A 16,892-nucleotide genomic window follows, 5' to 3' on the forward strand; every position below is an offset into this window, starting at 1 on the left:
TTTATTCATTTTGATAAACTACGGTCATGCTAAAAAACTTTAATATTATTACAAGTACTTAAGTGACTTATATTCCGATATTTATTGTAATTTTCTGAAGTTACTATAAGTGGCGTCACACTTAAATCTAATTAATTTTGGGAACTAAATTCTTTTAAATACCTTAGTATTAAAATAGTAAATATACTAAGTATATAAAACAATTTAGTTGTCTTATTTAATTTCTTAGTTTAGCTATAAATGATCGAATTTAAAAACTTTAAAACAGTCGCTCGATTTTTAAAACAATTTAGCTTAAAAGTTGTTTAGAAACATTTTAAAAACTTTAACAAAGTAGTAGTTTTCAATTATTCTATTTTTTGTTTAAAAAAACATCTAGTGTAAGTTTTTATCAAAGATTTATATTGTTTGAAAATCTGTAGTGAATAAGTCTGAAATTAAAACATTTAATAACTTTCTTATAAATTTTAAAAAGGTAAAAAGTATTTATTGATCAACCACGTCATTGATTTTTAACATTAAAAACGTTTTCAAAGTTAAGATACTTGCAATAGAAACAGTTCACTTATTTTGTCAACTTCATTTTAACAATATGTTACTAAAAATGCAATTTCAAAAATTTACTTATACAGTTTATATTAGTATGTCACAAATTTACTTTAATTTATGATGGTACAACAAAAGAATTTATTATCTATAATAACTTTTCTATTCTTTTCAATAAGTCGTAAGTTTTGTTTAATAACTTTTAAAAGTAGAAGATTAATTTTACTAATAAAAAGGTTTAACTAATAACTATTATCTCGAAAATATTAAGTAACTTAACAGCTATCATTATAGAAAACTTTTTTGTCAAAGGAAATACTTTTAAAAAACATATAGAGCTTAGAACACGTTATAAAAATTTTAGAATTTTTACAAAATTGTTTTGATCATTTAAAAAAAATTTATTAAGCCTACTGTTTTACCTAAAATACCAACTTTCTTTTTTTTGTTTTCTTTGTTGTAACACAGATAACAACAAAACCTTTAAAAACTTTACATGTACTATAATTTTTTCATAGGTGTTTATTTAGTTAAACTACTTTACGCTTAAAATAAAAACATTGAAATACTATAAACTAGATTTTTTAATAAATATTTGAATTTTATGTTTCACTTTGTTTAGTTTAAGAAAATTTATACTTACTTTTATTTAATTTTTACATATTTACAACCTTATATACAGAAATACAAAAAAAATCTTTCAGGTCTTACTAGTGCCCAACAGTGCGGTGGTGTGTTAACACAGCAACGCGGTAGAGTTTACCTACCTGGATACAGGAGGGCCAACTACCCACCCAACCTTAATTGTGTCTGGACGTTTAGAGCTCGACCGATCGATAGTATTCAGGTTTGCTTAATTTTTAGAAGTAAAATACTTTTTGTAATATACTTTTATGCAGTTTTCACAACTACTTGATCTTTTTCAGATAAAATTTCGTAGCTGAACATTACGAAATTCATACGCATTTTGTATAAAAATGTAAAAAGTAGAATATTCTAAATTCTTTGCATTCATTTTCTTTTTATTTCGTACAAGTTATTGCATTAAGCTACAACAGTTTTTATTTGGTAAAATATAAAATAGTTTCTTACTCCAGCTATATCTTAATGTGGCAGATAGTATTTTATATGTTACTATCATGAATAAAAATATGTCCACTCATATATTATTTTTAGCCGTTTGCTAGAGTAGGTATACTTTATAAGTGTTTTGTTTAGTTTTATTACCACACTTAATCTTGTTCTACTTGTACAGTTTTATCAGTACTTTTATCAGGCTCAGATTGTTGTTTTGAAAATTTATTGATTACTTAAAACAGGTATTGATGCAAATAAATCACTCCTTTGATTAGTACATACCTTAATAAGGAAAAACATAAAACATACATACATCTATGCAAATTAAGTTTTTTGCTTTTATGACTTATCTTAGAAAAAAAGAAAAATATTGATTATAGTTTGTCATATTTTAGATATTCATCCGCGACATACAAATAGAAAACGGTGGCAACTGTCCGAATGACTACTTGGAATTTTCCTCGTTTGCTGGCAAGCCTCAAAAGCTGTGCGGAACTCGAAAACCTCCGAGACCGTTGGTGGGGTGGGGACCCGCAAACTTGACATTTGTATCAAACGGACAAAACGGAGGAAGGGGGTTTCTTGTCGAGTACGGCAGTTAGTGCCTTTTTTATCTAATCGTTTTAGCTTGTGTTTAACTTTTGCTCTCTGTACTGTAATCAAAAAAAAGTATTCTGATACACTTAGAATAATTACGAAACAAAATTAAATGTCTTTTTTTTAAGTTTATATACTGTTTTACATATAAGTTTTAAGTTGTTTTCTATAATACTATAAACTAATTTTGTAGATAATATCATAATTGAAAAAAAAAATTTGATAGAACTTAAAAAAAATATTTAGCCATTTTAACTTTAGCTAAAGTTAACAGTTATTGTTTTACTATAACAAGCTGTACACACTTGAATGCTTTGAATATTGACAGTGCGTTATAATGCGCGAAGGACTCCTCCGAACCCTTGTGAATCGAATCCGTGTGAGAACAATGGAAAATGCCAACTTATTGATGTAATGAATTACGAGTGTTTGTGTCCGTCTAATTTTGCTGGAAGGCATTGCGAAGAACCAGGTTAGAATTTTATGCTTTTGTTTTGCTAATGCAATCTAAATAAACGTACGAGTAATTTATATTAAACAAATGTCCTTCAATTAGTATGATAAGTAAACATCAGCGAAATATAAAAAAGCCTAAGCCTAGACTTACATATGCCCTCAGAAAAGCTTAAGTTAACATAAAGGTTTGATCATACCACTTCGATCATAAAACAACAAGCCTTCGGTAAACTGAAACCCGAATTTAATTAACAATAACTCAGGTTTCAGTCTACCAACAGCTTATAGTCTGATGATCTAAATTGTATGATTAAACTTATGTTAACTTTTAATTAAGTACAGATACCAGTACAAAGTATACAACTAAACAATAGTGATAAAACTATATATAATAGATATAAAATAGTGACTAAGCAATATAAATATTTTTGTAGCTATTGCTTGTATTTATAGTACCTTTCAGTTTAGTTATTTTTGCTTTTTATATCTGCAAACAAAGAGATTAGCTGCAAAATTATTTTGCTGTAACTGATTTTAGAACCTTTACTAATAAACTTTAAAATCGAAACTACCAAGCTAGTAAAAAATTATTAGCCCTATTTACGTTATACTAGAGTTAATTTTACTTAAACTCTACAATACAGTAAAAGACGTATGTGAGCCGAATCCGTGTGAAAATGGAGGGATGTGTAGCGACAGTGATGGGGAATTTCAGTGTTCTTGCGCAGAAGGGTGGGAGGGAGATACGTGTGAAATTGGTACAAAATGTTATGTTATATGTAAACAAGATAAGCTCTTATAGCATTTAAGTTAATTACAAAAATGTAAAGATACTATGTTCTTTATTATTCGAAGTGTAAATTTAGTTTGTCCGTATTGCAGAAAAAAAAAAATTTCTGAAAAGCTTTTTAATTTCTTTTTTTGCAACAAAAACCTAAAACTCTCTAAAAGACTACACTTCAAATTCTACTTCTGTACATTTTAAAAGTTTGATTTAAAACAGTTTATTTTTGAAAATGACTACTATTTTTTAAGACAAGATTTATATACTGAATGTAACGCTTAAATCACTCCAGCGCACAGTCAATATTTTGTTTGTGATTTTTCTGCTGCATCAATATTTAAAATAAAATAAAATTATTGTGTGGAAAATCTACAAATTTTTATTGCTCAACAAATAAGTTTAAAATGCTTTCAGGTTCAAAACCTTTCTTCAATAAACTTTTAATAAACTAATCGATAATTTGTTTATTGAATAAAGGTTTTGAACCTGCAGTGTTTTAAACTTATATGTTGTGCAGTAAAAATTTTGAGATTTTTCTAAACAATCACTTGATTCTATTTATTAATCAAAATTATTTTTTAAGATAGTTATAAAAACAGTTTTTATAAATACAGATACTGATGAGTGTGTATCAGATCCGTGTTTAAATGGAGCAACCTGTATAAATGAACCTAACAAGTACCTATGTCAATGTGCTGAAGGATTTAAAGGAACAAACTGTGAAATAAGTGTGTTTTATGTCTTTTTTTTTGTAATAAATTTTTTACTTAGTTCAGTTAATAGGTTTTTAATGATCACTTAAACAATTGCGTTGCGTTTAATTATGTGTTTATGAATGATTAATTTTACTTTTTTTAACTATTTACCTTTACTTTAACATTTTTTAGCTTCAAAAGCAATATAGATATTTACCTAAGTACTAAGCATTTTGTTGATATTCATAAAAATAAATTTAAATGTGTTAACATAATCTATAATAAATGTTGATCTTCGAAAAAAAAAATCAAACAAAACTATTATAAGATCTGATAACTTTTATAATTTAACACAAACAAAGCTGTCTTTTAATTTTTTTTTTTTAAGTAAATGGAAAATTTTACAGTGGTAAGTCATGTAACTTAATTTTTATATTTGTTTCAGATTTCGACGAATGCGTGTCGTCACCATGCCAAAACGGAGGCACGTGCACTGATGACGTCAACAGCTTCCAGTGCACTTGTGTCGACGGGTACACAGGAGAAATGTGTGAAACTGGTAACACTTTAAACTGTCTTTTTATCTACCTATAAAGTTACTTTTAATGTTTTCTAATCTTTAAAATGATATCAATCTATAAACTTCTATTTTTTTCTACTGTTTGTGTTGACAACAAAAATGATGCTCAACTTATTTGATGTAAAGAGGTAATTTGAATGTTTAACAAAATGCAAAATTCACTGATTTATTTTATTACCGATTTCAGTGGGCTAAAAACTTTTTATAGAAAAACAAAAGACTTATGGTTTTTTATGTAGTATTAAAATCTTAATTTAAAAGAAAGATAAATTACTCGCAAGTTACAAACAGATATTGACGAGTGCGCTTCATCTCCCTGTCAGAACGGAGCAACCTGCAAAGATGAAGTGAACAAGTTTACCTGTCAGTGCGAAGAAGACTGGGAAGGGGAACTGTGCGAAATCGGTGAGAAAATATTTACCAAATTTAAAACGACTTCCAAATAATTACAAATATAAAAAGTGCATTAATTATGGTAGCAAAATATTAAATCAAAACTATCTCCACTCAAACTAACGTAAAAAAGTTGTCATAATTATCAAGTATGCAGTAAATTTTTATAACATTGATAAAAAATTAAATTAATTTTTTTTTTTTTTTTTATTATAAGCAACTATTTAAACAACTTTCTTATGTCTAGACAAACTTAAAAGTAAGGTGCTAAACATGAATGAACATTATTCAAAGAAATCATAAAAGAGCCAGAAGTTGTTGATCCGTGTGAATCTGGACCTTGCAAAAACGACGCAACTTGTCAATCAAATTCAGAAGGCGGTTACAAGTGTACTTGCGAGAAAGGGTGGGAGGGAGATACCTGCGAGGATAGTTAGTTTAGAATATGCACTTCAAACAAATATTTTCATGTTAAAATCGGTATCAAATAAACTAATTAACAATAAACTATAAAAAGCTTTTTGTTAAGGATAATTGAGATTGTTTTTAAAAAAAACAAAACACAGTTAAATTTTATTTGTAGTCTGGTAAACAATTAATTGACTTTCATAAACAGAAATACAAATGTGTGACTCGGCGCCTTGTAAAAATGGAGCAACTTGCGTGGAAAAGTTTCCTGAAGAATTTGAATGCGAATGTGTTGCTGGGTACGCTGGTGAAACCTGCTCAGAAGGTTTGTTTCGCTTGAAAAATTGTTATGAACTTGATTTTTTTCTTTAAAACTTCATTAAAGAAAATTTTATTCTGTTAACTAAGTTTTGAATTAATTAAAACTTGTTAACTTGAATATAAACTTAATCTTTATAAAAAGTACCTAAAATGTTTAAGACATAAACGAATGTTCTTCGAGTCCATGTGTAAACGGTGGAACTTGTTTAGATGAAATTAATAAATACAGATGTGAGTGTCCGGCAGATTTTGAAGGTAAAAACTGCCAAATTGAAATCGTAAAAGGTAGTTTTTAGTTTAGAGATACAATTTATAAAGACAACTTTTAACTTTATTTAAATAAAAGAACTAAATTGTTACAAGAACATTTAAGTTATGTTTAAAATACTTTGTCAGCTTATCTATTAAGCAAGCCTTTTTAAGTATAGGTAGCTTTTAATTTAGCATGTAATTTTTTTTTTAAGACCAATTACTCAAAAAAGCTTAAAATCTTTAGAAACAAACAATTACTATAAATAAAGATTAAATGAATTTAATTTATAGAAGTAAAACTTTAGTATACTTAAAACAAAGACTAAACCTTAGCGCTGTTAGAGATTGAACTTATTTATTTAAACATTACTAAAAAAGAAACTCCTCCTCCTCCAACGACAACTCCTGCTCCTCCTAAGACGACAGAAAAGCCAAAAGTCGTCACAACCACAGCGAAAACCACAGTTGCACCGAAGAGAGATGAAAAAAAGAAGCCGGAGCCGCCAAAGAAGAAGGAAGAAGAACCAGCAGAAGAAGAAGGGGATCCGAACGATCCGTGTCTTCCGAACCCGTGTGAGAACGAGGCGGAGTGCATCGACATGGGCGACATGGAGTTCGTGTGCATGTGCCACCGCGGGTTCAGCGGCGAGCTGTGCGAGGAGGGGAGCAACGTGTGCATCCCCAACCCGTGCGAGAACGGAGGGTCGTGCACTGAGTGGGGAGAGAAGTTCATATGCGCGTGCGCGCCCGGCTTCCTCGGGGAAGAATGCGCAGAAAGTTTGTTGTAAAAGCTAATGTTTTAAAGTAGTGTCTAATTTGTTTATTTATAGAAATATTTATTCGTATGAAAATTTATAATAATAGTTCTAGTTTATCATAAACAGTTGTTTGTCATACTGTTACAAACTACAAGCAAAATATTTTTTAATCTTTTATCGTTCAAACGCTACTCTATTTCAAAATCGGACAACTTTAAAAATGATACTAGTATGTTTTTACTTGAATACTATTTTATTTATTATAAAAGGTTATTAACGTGAAGTTAATATAGCTATTAAATATAATTTTTCTTGATCGACTTAATTTTTTTTTCAAATCAGTTAACACTTATAAATTTATAACTTTTAGTAGAGAATTTCATCTAAAAATATGGACCATAAATTTCAAAATAAGTATGTAGTTGAATAAACAAACTTCAGTTTCAAAAATTTTAGTCCCTAGTAAAAGTTATTAAAACAAAAATATTAACTTACATATAAGAAAATTAACCTTTTTTGAAATTATTATAAGCTTAACATTTTTGTTAGCTTTTTTAAGACAAGGATTCTTTGTTATATTTAAATGTTTTTCTCGAATTAAAGTTATATTTTCATATTTACTTTTATATTAAAAACAAGTAATCCCCAACTACACTAGAAAAAAAATTAATATATGTTATAAAGTCAGTTTTTTTATAAATGTAGTAAGTTGTATATTTAGTTTTTGAAATCTTATTAGGTTTTTTAACATGAATAGTACTACATTACATATTAAACAAGAAAAAAAACTTATATAACTAGTAAAGTTTTAAACTCAAACAACTTTACTTAATATTAGAATGTTTTCGTATTTATTTGAAGAAAATATTTTTAATTTTATAATAACAAATTTTACTCAAGTCATTTTATTTAAAAAAATACATATAGTTACATTTTTTGTTAATCATGTGCTAATAGTTTTTTAAGAAAACTGTTTGTTCATACTTATTAAAAATTAATTAAATATCGATCAATTAAATAATTCTTAAATAGATATTGATGAATGTGAGTCAAATCCTTGCGAAGATGGATTAGAATGTGTGGATGGTGATAATGGGTATAAATGTAGAAAACCTTGTGATCCTGGATTTACAGGAAAAGAGTGTAATATTGGTAGATAATTCAGTGCTTTTTTAACTTTGATTAAGCTGTTTTCTATAAAATATAATATTTAAAAAAAAATTAATCAAAGAGTAAATTTTTTTTTGATTCTTTTCTGATTTTTTTTTCAAATAAACAAACCTTCTATTATTATTTTTATACTAGTTAATATTGTAATTTTTGCCTTCAGAAACTTAAATTAAGATAACTTTCAACAGCTACTTAGAAAAATAATCAAACAGCTTTAATACTTATTAGATATCTAAAAATAAGTAGTATTTCCAATAATATAAAAATAGTTTTTTATAGAAATAAATGAGTGTGACAGTAATCCGTGTTTAAACGGTGCAACTTGTGAGGACAAACTTTCTTCTTACGTATGTATATGCAGTGAAGGTTATCAAGGTTTGACATGCTCGGAAGAAGGTTAATTAAGTTATGTTATGATGAAAATTTTTAAATAAACTACCTTAAATGTTGAAAGTATATAACTTACGTTAAACTTTATATTCTGTTTTGGATACATTTAGAAAAAAAGTTGTCTTTGATGTAGCCTAAATCTGAAACTGCAGTTTTACTCAATTATGTCTTGATAGGCCAAATTATACTACAACTTAAAATTTAGTTTTCATCACATTTGGTTTAATGATGTTATGTTTCAAAAAGTGTTTTCTAAACACCTTGTGGTAATTTTAATATTAAATAGCTTTAAACACTAAACGTTGTTATATATAATAATAGCAATTACAAATTAAAAAACTGTACTTAAAAAATGTAAAATCGATTATAAAAATGCAGAAGATAAACCTTCACCATGTGAAAGCCAGCCCTGCAAAAACGATGCTGTTTGTGAAATAAAAGACGGCGAGCCTCCTTACCAATGTCTTTGCAAAATAGGATGGAAGGGAAAATTATGCGATGACAAAGTCTGTTAGTAATGTTTTATATTTAATAAACTCTGCTACAGAATACATTTTTCATATATTTTGTGCATTTTTTTCTGTAATAAAGTTTAACTCAATGTGTGTTACAACAGTAAAAGGTTGCAAAAGTCCACGCGAAGGTTCAAAGCACTTGGTTCCGTTCGGAGCAACATTAAGAGTCGATTGTGACCCAGGTTATGATATGATCGGGAAAGGAGAAATTACTTGTCTTAAAAACGGGTCTTTTGATGGTGATGTCCCTAAATGTGTAGGTAAGAAACTTCGTTGACAAAATAACAATCTTAAAGCTTGTAATAAATTTACTTTCATTTATATTATCTTATAATTAAATACTATTAATTTGTTTAACTATTTTATCAAATTTTAAAGTTTATTTTCTAAGTTTTCTAGCAGCTTACTTTAATTTTTATTTTTAATTTTTATTTTTCGTGATTTATGATTTAAATTTAAATCTACATTTTTTTAACTTTTAACTAAAAAAATATTTTCTAATCAACTAGTTTAAGTAAATCCTATTTTGTTTTTTTTTATTTTTGTGTAGAAGTAAGACAGATATGGTGTAAATTTAAACAAAGTTTTAACACGATAAAGCTATTAAAACATTAAAGATATTCATAAAAGTTTTGCTAAAAAAAATTGAAGGTAATAGAACGTCAACTAAAAAAAGAATAAGTAAGAAAAAACTGTCACCTTTCATAATATCAATGATTGCTTGTGGAACAACAATTATCCTTGCAATTATTGGGCTCATGTCCTATCTTACTGTGTTTTCGTAAGTATATAGCTATTTTTAGATAAAAATAAAACGAAAGTTATACGTTTTACTGGGCCTATACAAAGGCCTAATACTTTATTGCTTTGAAAAACTCTATGAAACTTGTTTTTACTACACTAATCCCAGAAGACTAAAGTTATTACTTTAAAACTAGTATTTTTAGTTCAATGTAAGCAAGTAAGAAAATTTTAATTCATGTTTAATTTTTTTTAATAGATTTCAAGTAAACTATGGTATTACTTATACAGATTATACATTGTTTTTGTTTTATAAAACGACAAACTCTATTATACTTAATAAACAAAAACTATCAGAACTCCTGTTGCTCCAAATGCTAAAACAAAGTTGTTAAAAACAAAAACTACAAAAGTATCCAAAGTGGAAATAAACGGTATTGATGAAGCTACAACTGCAACTAGTAGTAAAAATACAACAAAAGGAAAAGATTCAAGTAAAGCGAAACAAAGTAAAAAGAAAGGGGATAAAGTTAAATGATACTTTTTTAAGTTCCTTTTAGATAAATTACTTATGTTTACAAAATGCTTAAAATAAGTTTCAAATAAAAACGTTCATTTTCATACTTATGTTTTGTAACGACTGAAAACAGTTAATTGTTTTACTTTATTAATATATTTTTCATTTAACGTTTTCTTAAATCTATTTTTCTCTTTAGATTATTTTAATTCAAAGGCTAAATTGTTTTTATTTAAAATTTATTTCGTTTTAATTTTATGCGTGAAGATTAGTCGATATTTTAAGCAAGTTCAGCTTAATAATTTTTATTTTCAATGTTGTACATTTGATAATCAACATAGATAAAAAACGTTCATTAGTTTATTTTAAGATTTTAAAAACCAATATGTTTAAAAGAAATAACTTGATTCAAAGCTAGAGTTTCGTTTTTTTTTTTAATTAAACAAGAGTTAAAAAAGTTGCAGCTCTGTTTTTTTTTAGTAAAAATATCTCACTGGTATAAACTTTCTACAAATTGAATTAGCACAAATACGACATTAATGTTTTACACACTTTAAAATTAAGACTTGTTTTTATTTGTAGCTTTATTACTTTGGGTTGTAAAACAATATTTTCAACATCGTCTTATGACTTGTTTTAGACTTCAAGTATAAAGAGTGTAAAAATTTGGCGAAAAACTTACAAAAAATAACAAAAAAAAATAGAATATCAAACTTTAAGATTGTAAAACATTACTGCATTGCCGTAAAATATTTTATGTTTTTCTTCATCACTCATATCCTCCAACAAATCACCCAGCAACCGATGAACACCAGGCAGATTCGCATGAGCGAGCTTGCAAACTGGCCAATCAGATCCGAACATCAGCCTGTCAACTCCGAAACACCTTACTACATGTTTCACGTACTTTGTAAAATCTTCCTGTTTCCAATTCTCCAAGTCAGCTTCAGTTACCATTCCTTAACGTTATAAGAATAAGCTAAAATCAAAATTTTATTTATTAAATTCAATAAGTTTTAGCAAACTTAAATAAATAGCAAATCCAAATTTTTGTAGCTTTTTAATCAAATATTAAGCTAAAGATAGTAAATATTTTCTTACGTGAAACAAGCTTAAACAAAGTCAAATAAAACGTTTCTGTAAAATAAAAACCGTTTTCAAAGCCTACTTGATATGAAGTCTTTTTCCACAAGTTTGCTACCTTATCAAATATTTAGTTTTATTCAGCACCGTACTTAATAGGTAGGATTTTTTGAACTTTGCTTTACTGATACTAGTGAAGTATGAGACTTGGTATTTTTCTAATCTACTTTTAAACGAGTTTATTTCAACTGTATAAAAAGTTTGTATTTATGCCGGACAAATTTGTTGTAAAACTTTTATATTTAATTGAACGACAAAAAAAAAGACGCTCAAAATAGTTAGTCCTAGGACCTGGTGTAGAAAACACTTTTCAGATATCGAGTCGCACACCACTTCGATACATCTTAACGTATTGTCCAGAACACTTTTAAACTAATTTAAAACATCAGTACTTATTTTTATACTATTGTAGAAAAAAGTCTCAGAGTCTCTTGCTAGAAACGAACTATGCACAATGAACCATTGTTTTTAAGAAATCAACATTTTAACTTTTTTAATCAACAACAATATTTATATAATATATAATCTAAAGTATTTCGAAACTTCTTGAAAAATTATCTAATATAGTTGTACTTCAAATGTTATGATTAACAAAATCAACGGGTCCATTTAAGTAAATATTATCAAATATTGAATGCGAAAAGCGATATCAAATTATCAAGCTAAATATAAATGTATAACTTTTTTTTATGCATATGTTGCAGTTTTTGATACCTAATAACTAACTTTCAACTATTCTTAGTTAAGTTTATCCCAAAATCAAGTATTTATGTTAAATAAGTAAAATAATAAAGTAATTCAGATTTACCTGAAAGCTTGCAGTAAACATTTTCGTAAGAAGAAAACTCAACAACATCGTCAAACCATTGCTGAGATGCTCCGTTTTTCACATCAGGTTTACCAATATGATCGATTACAATTTTTAAGTTTTTTGGAACAAGCTTTAAAAACTGCTTAGCATCTTCGTATTGTTGTTCTGACTTAATCTACATGTATAATTTTAAAATATGTAATTATCTACTACATGAAGTTTTAAAATTTGTATGTAATATTAATTAAAGTCTAGTTAATTGTATGAGTTTAAGTTTTAAAACAAAAGTTTGATAGCTTTTAAAAGCGTTGAGAAATTTCTTGTTTTATGCAGTGTTTAAATTAAGTTTGAATTAAAATTTTATTCCAAGAAAAGTGTAAGAACACTAACCTTAAAAAATATTTAAATATTCAAAGAAACAAAAAAATTTTCTATATAAGTGATACACAATTTGTTTTGAACTTGATAGTAATATGATTTATTTTATATTAAAACAATATTAAAACATCTTAATTTTAGATATAAAAACTTATTTCTAAAAACTGTTCTTTAAAAAACCAACAAGTAAGTCAAAGGTTAATTCGTTATTTGCTAATATTTTCATAGACTCAACAACATCATCTCTACATAGCCATCCTTTGTCAGAAAAGTCTAATATTTTTCGTAAACCAACAAGTTTTCCGAGTTTTTTGAGTCGCAGCAACTCTTTTTCAAAACATTCACCAGTAAAATCAACATAACCGACGACTCCTATTTAATATGCATAAAAAGTTAACTTTGTAATAGATTTTTTGTCAATTATGATAGTTCGATTTTGACTATTTAAACTTTTTTTTGATACTTTTGAATTTTTTTTATATACAGTTTTTATTATTTGACACTCATCTAAAAAATCCTACTTATAAAGCATAGTTTTCAAAGTGTTAAAGAGCTGATTGAAAAGTTTATAGAAAGTTGTAACTTAAAAATTTACAAATATAGGAACTAGTTTTAAAATAAAAGTATTTGTTATAATAAGTATTGTGTAATAGGATTAAAATGGAGTACAAATTTTACAGGTAAAAATATTTTTAGTGACACTTTAAATAATAATTTAAACAAAAATATGTTTTACTTCTATAAAGTTTTTATATGATGACCGTGAAGTCTTTCTATACATCAGATCTTTTGACCATATCTATGATATACGTAAAGTACTCTTATAAGATAGGCTAATAGTATATGTAAAATAGTGATGTACCGGACCCGGATCCGGACTTTTTTTTTCAAATTAGAATCCGGCCGGAACCGGATCCGGACTTTTTTTTAAATAAGAATCCGGCCGGAACCGGATCCGGACTTTTTTTTCAAATTAGAATCCGGCCGGATCCGGATATTAGACAAAAATGGCAATATCCGGCCGGACCCGGACCCGGATAGTGAGTCCGGTACATCACTAGAATACACTAGCCTGAGTCAGAATGAGGTTTTTAAAAACTGAAAAAAAAAGGAACTTTAATCTAAAAATAAGTAGAACAGCTAGCCACAAGGTTTACAAATTTAGCTGTTATTTACAATTAAAAATCTGAAATCAAGTTTTTGAACAAAATACACTAGAAAATTACAAAATATTGAAAACTGGATCAGCTCAAACCCATTCAAAATCTAAAAGAAAACTAGCCTGAGTTTTTATAAAAAACTAAGCTAGCCTGAGGCAGCCCAAGATTTTTTAAAATTCCCAAAAATTTTTAAACTAGCAGGGTTGCCACTGTTTACGTCATTAAAACTATCTAGAGTGAGTATAAACAAGCCTGAGTCGGAATAAGGTTTTTTTAAAAATTGAAAAAATTACTTTAATCTAATAATCAGGACAGCTAGCAAAGGTTGACAATTTGGTAGTAAAGTTGTGGACTGATTGTGGTAAACTTAACTTATTAGTACTACCCATCATATTTAAATCTTACCTTATTAAATTAATATCTAACAAATACTAAATTCTAACTGAGACTATTTTCTATAATCAGACACGACAGTTTCGTGTGATGAATCTTTTGTTTAAAACACAACAAGAAATACTAGCATATACAAAATTATTAATTACTTTGGTAACACTTTAAAAACTGGAAGCTCTTTAAATCTATATCAAAAGACTTAAAACAATAAACTAAAAATTAAATAAAACTTTTATGAAACAGGAAACTGTAAATTTGTAAAAAACTATTAAACTATAAACCTGGCTTAAATATTTAAACAATTAAACACCGGTTGAAATATTCACTTTCAAAACAAAACACTACTTACAATAAGCATTCACAAAAAAGTTCAAGATATTTTGTTGCTTCAAGCTGCACACCAAACTAACTAACTGCTTACATATAAACTGTCTGTCATGTCCTGATGTTTTGTTGCATCAGTATTTAGTTTGAAACATTTCGTTAATTATTCTCATTGGCTCGTACATTCAACCGTATTAACTCTAAATATTCTCTGAGCTTAACTTTAAACAATAAATAATGCAAGTATTCATTCCAAAGTTTTAAATTTTACAACATATGTAAAAAGTTGCATTTCTGAAATGTTTATTTCATAGTTTAAATGTAAACAAATGTAAGTTAGTCACATGTACAAAATGAGCCAATCACGGTAGGTGTTTAGTTTTAACTGACGAAAATGACTCTTACTAATTTACACAGGGTTTGATTTTGAAAAAATACTTTTCAGTATGCTCTTTTTTTACTATCTAGATCCGGGTCCGGCCGGATCTCTGTTAGGATCCGGCCGGACCCGGATCCGGACTTTTTTTTTTAATTAGAATCCGGCCGGAACCGGGTCCGAACTTTTTTTTTTAAACTAGAATCCGGCCGGAACCGGATCCGGACTTTTTTTTCAAATTAGAATCCGGCCGGACCCGGATATCAGACAAAAATGGCAATGTCCGGCCGGACCCGGACCCGGATAGTGAGTCCGGTACATCACTAATGTAAAACTAATACTACGATACTAATTTACTTCATTAGTTTTAGTTCTACATAAAAAATTATCACCTTTGATGAAGGCGTTTTTTTGTTCCATTTCTAAAAACCATTCAGTTTCTTTTAAACTTTCAAAGGCTTCCACTAGTACAGCATATGCTATCGATGTTTGTTTTCTGTAAGTATAAAAACTATAAACACTTGAAAAAAGTTTAGAACAACAGTAGATATATAATATTATGGATTGTGGAGTACTGCGCGAAAAAAAGTATTTAAATATTTCATTCGCTTTTAAACATTAAAGGTTACAGTTTTAAAATTTTACAAATAACTTTAAAGTCTAACTATTCTGTTTAAAACCTTTCCTGTTCATAATCTTCAGGTAAAAAGTCTGCATAGATTTTTTTCTCTTCTTTGGGCCTAGGCCATTTATATGGAAACCTGTTTATTTCTATCATATGCACATGAGTGTCTATTGATATTACTTTATTTCTTGTGCTTCCCATGTTTGTTTATAAATAGTTTAATCTAAATAGTAGATGAAAATAAATAAAAAGCTTTTAAATAAAGTTTTTTTTTGTCTAACGTTAAATCATTCAAGTTTTTTTTATTACTAAGGTGGTGCAATTTTTTTTTCCCTTGACAGGTTTCTATCAAGGCTTTATTAGTGAGTACTTATATACTTTATTTTTTTTTTTATAAATAGTGAATCTGAAAAACTACAGATTTTAATGAGAGAGAAATTTTTTTAGTATTTTGCACACGCTATTTGATATATAACGATTAATAACTTTAATTACCAACTCTTGAAAGAAAATATTATTTATTATACATAAATATTCGTGCTAAGTACAAAACTACACGAAATAAAGCTGAACTACTGAAACATAGAATAAAACTATTTTAAACAAGAAAAAATAAACAGTTTATACTTCATGTTAAAACAGCTTAAGTCTTAAATTTTGTTACAAAAAATGATGTACAGTTTATCTAGTTTTTGTGAAAGAAATCAATTTTTTAGGCAAAATAAAACCTAAAATAAATATAACAAAGTTTTAAACGCTACTGTTTCCATCATCTAATTTTAAACATAAATCAAACTCATAAGTTTTAAAATTTACAAAAATCTGAAAAATTTCTGTAACTAACTTTGAAAATAAAATTAAACTTCTGTATACAGATGATAATATACACTTAAAATCAAACTAACAAATGCTAATTAAGGTTTACTAAACGATTAATACCAACATTTATTTAATAAAAAACAATTAAATGTAACTTAAAACTAACTTTTTTTATTTGAATTTTTTGTACAAATAGAATAAAAGTACAATTTTTCCTTTTTACTTATATTTTATTCTTATTATATAATAAATTGAAAGGAAGTAATTAAAAATTTGAAAACAGCATATAGATGGTTGTTACATTATTTAAAACTAAATCTATTTAAATAATTATAGACCGAATTCGTCAAAATATTTTTCAATTTTTTTTTTTAACTTTTATGTTTAAAAATATTTAATATAATATTAAATAAGCGTGTTAAAAATTAATTAAGCACACTAAATTTTTTGCTAAACTCTAAAGCAACAGATTATAAGTTTTACATAATGGATATAATTTAGTATTTACACAATTAAAAAAAGCTGGGCTACTTTTTATTTTTGTTATATTAATCTTTTTTGGTCTAATTTTTTATTACTTATAAAATAAAAAGTAAATAAGTTGGGGAAATCAAATAAGTTTCATATTTAAAATTTTTTACGTATGTCTGGTTAAATTTAATA

At 27.1% G+C, this 16,892-nt stretch overlaps 2 protein-coding genes across 2 annotated transcripts; one reads left to right on the top strand and one right to left on the bottom strand.

Moving 5' to 3' along the window:
- Positions 1-630: 630 nt before the first annotated feature.
- On the top strand, positions 631-10,651 carry LOC145836612 (uncharacterized). The gene is made up of 18 exons (XM_082944426.1): positions 631-727; positions 1,251-1,393; positions 2,019-2,220; positions 2,549-2,692; positions 3,321-3,434; positions 4,075-4,188; positions 4,601-4,714; positions 5,027-5,140; positions 5,423-5,560; positions 5,745-5,861; positions 6,017-6,142; positions 6,488-6,886; positions 7,900-8,019; positions 8,317-8,433; positions 8,806-8,937; positions 9,044-9,202; positions 9,594-9,723; positions 10,041-10,651. The coding sequence occupies exons 1-18, from the start codon at positions 667-669 to the stop codon at positions 10,219-10,221; spliced, it is 2,625 nt and encodes an 874-aa protein (XP_082800552.1). The 5' UTR covers positions 631-666; the 3' UTR covers positions 10,222-10,651.
- Positions 10,652-10,908: 257 nt separating this feature from the next.
- Positions 10,909-15,611, bottom strand: LOC145838558 (L-fucono-1,5-lactonase-like). The gene is made up of 5 exons (XM_082946178.1): positions 15,466-15,611; positions 15,178-15,281; positions 12,717-12,904; positions 12,152-12,329; positions 10,909-11,159 (listed from the first exon to the last, which is right to left on the bottom strand). Exons 1-5 carry the CDS (start codon positions 15,609-15,611, stop codon positions 10,909-10,911), a joined length of 867 nt encoding a protein of 288 aa, XP_082802304.1.
- Between the last annotated feature and the right edge of the window lie 1,281 nt (positions 15,612-16,892).

Source organism: Thalia democratica, chromosome 1 (genome assembly GCF_965202585.1).
Source record: "Thalia democratica chromosome 1, ktThaDemo2.hap1.1, whole genome shotgun sequence".
In the NCBI taxonomy this organism is placed as follows: Eukaryota; Metazoa; Chordata; class Thaliacea; order Salpida; family Salpidae; genus Thalia; species Thalia democratica.